Source organism: Berghia stephanieae, chromosome 5 (assembly GCF_034508935.2).
Source record: "Berghia stephanieae isolate SIO BIC M18660-M18661 chromosome 5, UCSD_Bste_1.3, whole genome shotgun sequence".
Taxonomy (NCBI): domain Eukaryota; kingdom Metazoa; phylum Mollusca; class Gastropoda; order Nudibranchia; family Aeolidiidae; genus Berghia; species Berghia stephanieae.
This window is the reverse complement of record NC_088364.1, coordinates 67612389-67622017: the sequence shown is the minus strand read 5'-3', so window position 1 is coordinate 67622017 and position 9629 is coordinate 67612389. Positions and strand designations below refer to the sequence as shown.

Below are 9629 nucleotides of genomic sequence, written 5' to 3'. Positions count from 1 at the left end.
AAACAGTATAGAAGGAACGAAATTGACGTCACTCAGCTCTTTGTTATTGTTTTTAGCCAGTTATTTTTATGAGTTGTTCTCACTAAATTGTATCAGACTATAAAAGGTTGAGGTTTTGTGAGTTGCTACGTTATATCTGGCTGGCGGATGTTGTAAAGTTTTTAGACAAATGCGTAGTATCAATTGGATTCAGTAGTCTGATGTCACGCCGCCCGGCAACGGCGGCCATCTTGGTTCTAAACAAAGAAAATCATTACTTTTTATTCTTCACGCTGGCTAGAACTTTTCATATGCCTTGTGATCAGAATGTGTAAAAGTTAAAACATGATCAAATTTAAGGGTTTTTTTCCTCTGGATACGCTTTTATGCTCGTCGGAGAAATATTTCATACGGGCTTCCGCCATTGCTCCGATAGTTTAGAGCCAGTGTTACTAAGTTACCATGCGTCATTAGGAAGGAAGTGACGTTACGACTGTTGAAGAGTATTATAGCCCCGAGTAAAGAATTGAGCAATGAAATCATATCTATTTTTAGCATGACGTCACCATAATCGTCAATTCCTTTTTGGCTTCATATAATAGTGAATGAGTGGGAGGTTGACATCAATGGCCACGCATAATATGAATATGTTTGCAATGTAAACAAGTTGGGAATTTGTCTTTTTTTCTCTGTAGTCTTTGGAAGTGGTGATGGTGGGGGCGGCGGGGGGGGGGGGGGTAGGCAGGTCGACACCCCCTCCCCTTTTCCAATTGAGATTTTCTAGTCGCATTGCTACTTCAGCGTGTTGCCACAATAATGATACGATTTCAGTCTCTAAAATAATAACAATGATAATAATGATGATCATGATAATAATAATACTACTACTACTACTACTATACTACTAATAATAATAATAATAATAATAATAATAATAATAATAATAATAATAATAATAATAATAATGATAATAATAATAATAATGATACTAATAACAATGATGATAATAATAATGATCATGAAAATAATAATAATAATAATAATAATTATTATTATTATTATTATTATTATTATTATTATTATTATTATTATTATTATTATTATTATTATTAGTAGTAGTAGTAGTAGTAGTAGTAGTAGTAGTAGCAGTAGTAGTAGTAGTAGTAGTAGTAGTAGTAGTAGTAGTAGTAGTAGTAGTAGTAGTAGTAGTAGTAGTAGTAGTAGTAGTAGTAGTAGTATTAATAATATGGTGATGATGATGATGATGATGATGATGATGATGATGATGATGATGATGATGATGATGATGATGATGATGATGATGATGATGATGATGATGATGATTACGGCGCCAACGATGACGCTGGCAATAGTGATGAATTATTCTGTTGTTTTTAAAGAAAGCTATTCAAGTCAATTTCAATGAATTGTTTTCTGTCACACTCATAATTAATGAGAAATGATTGGAAACGAATGCGTTAGCTTTCTCATATTATTATTTTCACATCGCATATAGCAGAATATTGAAAGCAAAGAGCCTGACACAAGACCGTAGCGTTCTTAGGAACGTTTTAATGCCATTTTAATGAAAACTTCTCACTAAATTCTATTAATCAGATTATAAACTTTTAAGGATACACACAGTTTTGTGTTTGGAACGTTTCATTGGCGAATGCTGTGAGCTTTTTGTCTAAACGTAGAGCATTAATAATCTAAACATAACCTTCGGTGACTTATAGATAAAACGAAGTTGACGTCACAAACCAATCCGTTATTGTTTTTGCCAACCTTTTAAATGAGTAGTTCTGACTATAGTCTATCGATCAGACGAGAAACGTTTAAGGTTACACATACTTTTCTGTGTTGGAACGTTATATCCGTCTGGTAGATGTTATGAGCTTTTTGGATACACGCAACACATTTGATTGACCCAACGTGCATTAAAAACTCTCAAATCTGACACTCCACTGACCCACGTGTGTCATAATGTCTCAATTCTGAGACGCCACTGACCCCAAGTGTCTCATAAGGTCTCAATTCTGACACTCCGCTGACCCTAAGGTGTGTCATAAGGTCTCAAATCTGACACTCCACTGACCCACGTGTGTCATAATGTCTCAATTCTGAGACGCCACTGACCCCAAGTGTCTCATAAGGTCTCAATTCTGACACTCCGCTGACCCCAAGTGTCTCATAAGGTCTCAATTCTGACACTCCGCTGACCCTAAGGTGTGTCATAAGGTCTCAATTCTGAGATACCACAGACCCTAAGTGTGTCATAAGGTCTAAATTCTGACACTCCGCTGACCCTAAGTGTGTCATAAGGTCTCAAATCTGAGATACCACAGACCCTAAGTGTGTTATAAGGTCTCAAATCTGAGATACTACAGACCCTAAGTGTGTCATAATGTATCAAATCCGAGACTCCACTGATCCCGATCGTGTCATAAGGTCTCAATGCTGTGACTCCACTGACCCCAAGTGTGTCATGAAGTCTCAAATATGATACTCCACTGACCTTAAGTGTGTCATAAAGTCTCCATTCTGACACTCCACTGACCCCAAGTGTGTCATGAAGTCTCAAATATGATACTCCACTGACCTTAAGTGTGTCATAAAGTCTCCATTCTGACACTCCACTGACACCAAGCTTGTCATAAGGTCTCAAATCTGACACCCCACTGACCCAAGTGTGTCATAAGGTCTCAATTCTGAGACTCCACAGACCCTAAGTGTGTCATAAGGTCTCAAATCTGACACCCCACTGACCCAAGTGTGTCATAAGGTCTCAATTCTGAGACTCCACTGACCCCAAATGTGTCATAAGGTCTCAATTCTGAGACTCCACTGACCCCAAATGTGTCATAAGATCTCAAATCTGAAACTTTTTGAAGGGTCGATATTTGATAACTCTTCTGATATACAGAGAAAAAAATATTATTTTAATTCTAGTTATATTTATATCTATTAATCAAAAATATGTCAAAATTAATTTTAAAACTCATGACATTATTCTATTTTTCAATTCTATTATTCTTCCTTCTGACAGGGTACCTTAATTATGCCTAGCCGTCGGTAATGGATGGCATAATGGAACAAAGGAAAGGTCCTCAATTGACATGTCTGCAACATCATAGGACTTCTCAACGAGCGATAACTCTGTTGTGTTTTAACGACTTTCGATTTTTGGGGGATGAAATTTGTGACCTGTCGCCCAAAGCGTCAATATGTCTGGATGATAGATATAAAATAAAATAACCACGTTAATTATTATTTTTATATCTTACACTATCATTTGATGTACCTAGTATATATTATCATCATCATCATCATCATCATCATCATCATCATCATCATCATCATTATTATTATTATTATTATTATTATTATTATTATTATTATTATTATTATTATTATTATTATTATTATTATTATTATTATTATTATTATTATTATTATTACTATTATTATTATTATTATTATTATTATTATTATTATTATTATTATTATTATTATATTATTGTTAGTGTTGTTATTATTATTACTTTTATTATTATTATTATTATTATTATTATTATTATTATTATTATTATTATTATTATTACTATTATTATTAATAATAATAATAATAATAATAATAATAATAATAATAATAACAACAACAACAATAATCTTTTTATTTTAATCTGGTGATCGTCAGCATTCCAACTTGTTGTTTGAGATCCCAAGTTGGTTTTACGTTGATCTATTGTTCTCTTTGTTAATTGGAAAAGGGTTTACAAAGATTAGAATATCCCATTTTGTGCCGCATTATTATTATTATTATTATTATTATTATTATTATTATTATTATTATTATTATTATTATTATTATTATTATTATTATTATTATTATTATTATTATTATCATCATCATCATCATCATCATCATTATTGCGTTTCATCACATTCATTTTAATTGTTTATAGTTCTTTACATTCGAAAAGAATCAGTTTCAATTTGGTTTTCTGGGGGAGAGGCGGGGAATCGTTGTTTCTTGATTGTTGTTGATGTTTGTATGTTTGTTTGTCTGTTTGTTATTGTCGTCTCATTTCTTTGGATTATGAAATAAATATGGTCCATTTTTATCCAGTTAACTGCCGTAACCGTGTTTTTATTCTTCGGAATTCTTTTCTGTGAAATATTATGTCATTACTACGTTTGTTATAGATTGATTTGTCAATTCATTGTAAATTTTGTAATCATTTCTGGATTTATTGTTTGGGTCACATTACTATGCTTAATATTGTTTTGTTTTGTTTTATTTTATTTTTTGTTTGTTTTATTGTTACTGTTATTTGTTTGTTTGTTTTTTGTCTTTTTGTCTTTTTTTTTGTTTTGTTTTGTTATTTTTTTCGGACATTTTTTTCGAGTTGTTTTGATTTTATACTTATGCAGAAAAAAATACTTTTTTTTTTGAAGAAGGGGCGTATGGTGTATAAACATCCATATAATGGCAATGAGCTTTTTTATGCAATGTAATTTGGGCCTGTAACATCACAAGAGAGGCTCTGACATGAAATCCCCATAGAGGAAGAAGACCAGGGAGACCAAGAAATAGTTGCCGAAGCACGTAATATGGGTCTGTAACATCACATGAGAGTCTCTGATATGGGATCACCATGGAGGAAGAAGACCAGGGAAGTCAGGATATAGTTGTCGAAGAAGCACGTAATATGGGTCTGTAACATCACGAGACTGGCTCTGGCATGGGATCACCATGGAGAAAGAAGACCAGAGAGGCCAAGAGATAGATGGCGAAACAAGAAGCACGTAATATTTGTCTGTAACATCACGAGACTGGCTCTGGCATGGGATCACCATGGAGAAAGAAGACCTGGGAGGCCAAGAAATAATTGGCGTAGAAGCACGCACAGTGGAGGTAGCAAGTGTAAAAGACAGCCTAAGAAAAAGTCAAAAGGCGAAGCATCATTGATGGCATATGCTCTGACTGGGGTGAAGGGCTTACGTTTAGGTCAAGTCAATGTGGGAATACGAGATGGGATTAATATTAAATCGTCTCCATGATTGTGTATATTTTACATCTCGCCAAATAAATTTCTCGACTTCCATTTTATATTTTCATATCCAGCGTTATTAACCATTACATCCAACATTGTTCATATTGCGGGCTATTCGTTGTTCACAATGTGTATACATATGCAGGTCTAGCAACCGAACGCAATTATAGGCGTAGTTTAACAATGGTGTACCTAATGGACAATATTTTGCGCCATTTTTTAAAGATTTCCATTACAACAATAAATTGAGTTACCAGCCCTGCATATAAGAGCACGTCTGTTCAATATCATAAAAAGCATGACTTTTTCACAATGTTTCAATTCACAGCTTATACAATTAGGTAGGCATTATAACACTCTTTTCAGTGAACAATAGTATTGATTCCTTTACTTCTTTTTGATCATAAGTTTCAATGTTTTCAACACATGGTATGATTGTGCTTATTCTAAAAGTGATTGTAGTGTAACAATGTTTCAATAAATGATTGTTATATATATATATATATATATATATATATATATATATATATATATATATATATATATATATATATATATATATATATATAATATTGTGTAAACATTATTTTTTTATGAGTGATTGTTATGTAACATTGTGTAAATGAGTGATTGTGTAAATTTGTTTCAATTGGTGATTTGTGTAACATTGTTTCAAATAGTGATCATGTGTATCATAGGTTCAATTGGTGATTACTCTGTAACATGTTTTCAATTAGCGATTGTTTTGTTACTTTGTTTTAATAACGGATTGTTATGTTAAATTGTTACAATGACTGCTTGTCAGATAACATTGCTTCAATTTGTGATTGTTATGTTGTATTGTTTCAATTAGTGACTATTATGTTACATTGCTTCAATTTGTGATTGTTATGTTGTATTGTTTCAATTAGTGACTATTATGTTACATTGCTTCATTGATTGTTTGCTATGTAACATTGGCTCAACAAGTGATAGTAATGTAACGTTGTTTCAACCAGTAATAATTATGTTACATTGTTTTAATACGTCATTGTAATGAAACATTGTTTCCATGAGTGATTGTTATAACATTTATCTTTCATGAATGAATGTTATGCAATTTTGTTGTAATGAGTGATTGTTATGGATTTGTTTTCAATGAAAGGCACCTCACACATGTATATAGGTGAAAAGTGAAGACTGTGATACAAAGCAGATAGATTGAAATGTACTTATTGCATACCAATCATTATAAAATGGCGTCAAATCTCATTTGCCATAATCCAATAGCCTCGCCGCTCTTAGTCAGTCCAGTAACAGAGTGAACACCATAGATTTTGAGTATAAGAGCTCAACAGACATAAAACTTTCAGTTTTCCAGTGCTGATTATTGGGTACGATCTTCCTAACCTCTGAAATTTCGCTTAGATATCAAATAGAACCTCTAGCAAACACGGTGTCCATTGTAAAGTAGATGTTTGAAGATGGATAAAAGTGCCTCCGAATTGCGTCCGAATCATTAGTATCGCGAATGTACGAATCATTAGTATAGTGATACGAATAATTGGCATCGCGAATGTACGAATCATTAGTATCGCGAATGTACGAATCATTAGTATCGCGAATGTACGAATCATTAGTATCGCGAATGTACGAATCATTAGTATCGTGATACGAATAATTGGCATCGCGAATGTACGAATCATTAGTATCACGAATGTACGAATCATTAGTATCGCGAATGTACGAATCATCAGTATCGCGAATGTACGAATCATTAGTATCGCGAATGTACATTGGATTATAATATTATCGTGGGAGCAATTAATTGAAAACAGGCAATTTCACTTATAATTTTTATGTTTTGTTTGCTTCATTTTATATCGGGGGATTTTTCATATTTTGTTTTAAATCCCCTTTCGTATCGACCGTTTTGTGCTCAATGATTACAAGTCTTCAGATGATGGTAAATCTAGGTGGGGTTCATGACCTCCCATTATTGTGGACAGGGAGGCACTTACTGTGTCTTCTATCCCCCTATATCTGTTTTCCAACTTGCTTTCTGTCTTGTCTTGGAATGAGATCACTTGGTTTTGTCCAGGTCCTAGCCGGATACCCTGGCTGGGAGGGAAACAGTCAAATGTATAGTTAGAGTTTCCCTTGTAAATCATTTCTCTGTTATGAATTGTATTGTTTTGTTTACATATTATTTATGATATATAAACATTTTGAGTGTATCCCCTCTTAGTTGGGACCTGTGCTTGTGTCTGAATGAAACTTTAGGTGATCTCAAACTAATTACTTTGAAAATGTGCTCTTGGAATCTACATCTGTTTCCTATTTGAATAAATCCCCCTTTGTCTTACCTTTTCTTGGATGCTTTAATAGTAATTCTATAACTTTTTACAAATCCCATTTTCTTCCTTTTTACTGGCGCTGATATGACCTTTATGTGTTGAAAGCGTCGTAAAACCCTTAAAAACAAAACAAACAAACAAACAAACAAACAAAAAAAAACGATGATGGTAAATCACAACGGTACTTAAATTAAATACATGCATATCACTACTTTATTTTTAACCAAGATGCACATATTTGCAGGTCTGATAACCGAACGCAATTCTGGAATTGTTTTGACATTGTTGTAATGGACAATAATAATACGTAGCGTTGGTTTAAGGGTGTTTCCAGTTCAACAATGAGCCCATAACAATTTGGGATAAATGACCTGCAAATATGTACACGTCGTTTTTTTAACCTATTAAACTATTGCCAATCTTGCTGTGAATGAAATTAATTCCAATTTTTGTATCGCTCATATCTTGAATTTTTTTTTTCCATTTAAATTCAATTCATGAAAATCAAACTTCTTTTTCTCATTGTTTTTATTCTCACGAATTTGCTTATAACTATATCGCCATAACCATAATCTGCGTCGATTCAGCATAAAGATTGGTCACTTTGAAGATGGTGAAAATGATCACCAAGATTGAAATTGTTATAATGGACAGATAAAATTTGTGAGTTTCTTAGCCAAGCGCATACTACCAATAGGCCCAACCCTCGGCCAAGGGGGATACAAAATGCCATTCCAAGATGGCCAACTTCCCAAAGGGAAAATGCGATCTGACCAGTTGTACTAGTTTTGCGTAGTACATGAGGATGAAAAAAAGGGCTATTCTCATATATAATTTTGACATTTTCATCTTATTACGGTGTCTTCTATCAGATTGTTATCAATTCCATTAAAGTACTTTTTACTTCGATTGCATCATTTCATCAAAACATCAAACACCATTCCCCTTTGTCTTACTTTTTCTTGGGTGCTTAGTTGTAAATCCATAATTTTTTGACTACCCCATTTTCATCCTTTTTACTGGCTCTGCTCTGAAATGCGAGAAAAGTGCCGTAAAACCGTTAAAAATAAAACATCGTTAATATGTTATCACAATTTTTTGTTCAAGTAACTTAACTTGTTATACTGTCACGCGCAAGAAAAAAAAATACACATTTTAAAAAAGTTTTGGTCAGAAAACTCGTACTTCAAATATAATCGATTAAAGTGGCTTTCGTCTTGTCCAAAACTTGCAAACCTGGAACGTGCGGCTATGTGTTCTTGTGGTGTGACCCTCGCTTTCGGATCGGAAGTTCCTGGGTTCGAGCCTTGCTCGGCGCATAGTTGAGTCCTTGGAGAAGGATCTTTACTCAGATTATCTCATCGTACTCAGGTGTGAAATGAGTACCTGGCCGTTAAAAGCGTGGTCTCTGTCCGAAAAAAAATGTAATTACGCCTAACAGGCGTCATGTCCCGTCTTAAATGTTAAAAGTTGCTGTTGGCCAGGGACACATTGTTAAGCTCTTTGAGCACGTTTAGTGGATATTGCGCGATTTAAAATTTCGTTTTTTTTGGTTTTGTTTTGGGTTTTTATTTTTGTTTTTTTTTTTTTGTTTTGTTTTTTTTTGTAGTCTTTCTTGAAATCCCAAGTTTGAAAGTTTTCGACGAGATCAGGGTCAATGTAATCGATCGGTATTTGAAGGACAAGTTTTCTAAGCAATTTTTTTTTAATGTGTTGTTATTTTTTTCTTCTCAGAGTGTGTCAGAGTATATTGTAATAACATTATTATGTCTTTCCAAGCTTCCTGTTCGTCGTGTGCCATTTTATATGATTTTATTGGATTGTTTTTACAAAGGCAAACGTCGAAGAATAAAATTTATTAGGTATCATGATGAAATAATTCAGGTTCGATTCCATGATATAATATATTGTCGGCTCTTTGTGCTAGTTGGGTCTGTTAAATCTGGCGGTTAGTACTTTGAGATGGATTAGCCTCCTGTCAGAATGGTGGTAACCAGTTTCTATAATTGTTTTGTTTCACGGTATCGAAACCGAGATAAAATCCGGCTCCATGGGACTCTTCAATCCACCTATATCTGTTTTCTGAGTTGTTTTGTCGTTGTCTTGGACTGGGATTACTTGGTTTTGTCCTGGCCGTTGATGGAGTGCTTTGCTAGAGGGAAACAGTCAAATGTATGGTTTTTGGGAGATGATATTTTTCCTCTCTGTTATGTACTGATACATCTGTTGATTTGAATACATTATGATTTGTAAA

At 33.6% G+C, this 9629-nt stretch overlaps 1 protein-coding gene across 5 annotated transcripts in view; it reads left to right on the top strand.

Moving 5' to 3' along the window:
* Positions 1-3354, top strand: part of LOC144973473 (uncharacterized) — a 78637-nt gene extending 75283 nt beyond the window's left edge. For all 5 annotated transcript variants that reach the window (XM_078915952.1, XM_078915948.1, XM_078915949.1 and 2 more), the window contains one exon: positions 3029-3354. In XM_078915952.1, coding sequence (XP_078772078.1) covers positions 3029-3058 — 30 coding nt within the window. In that variant the 3' untranslated portion in view covers positions 3059-3354. The remainder of the gene's footprint in view (positions 1-3028) is intronic.
* The last annotated feature ends 6275 nt before the right edge of the window (positions 3355-9629 follow it).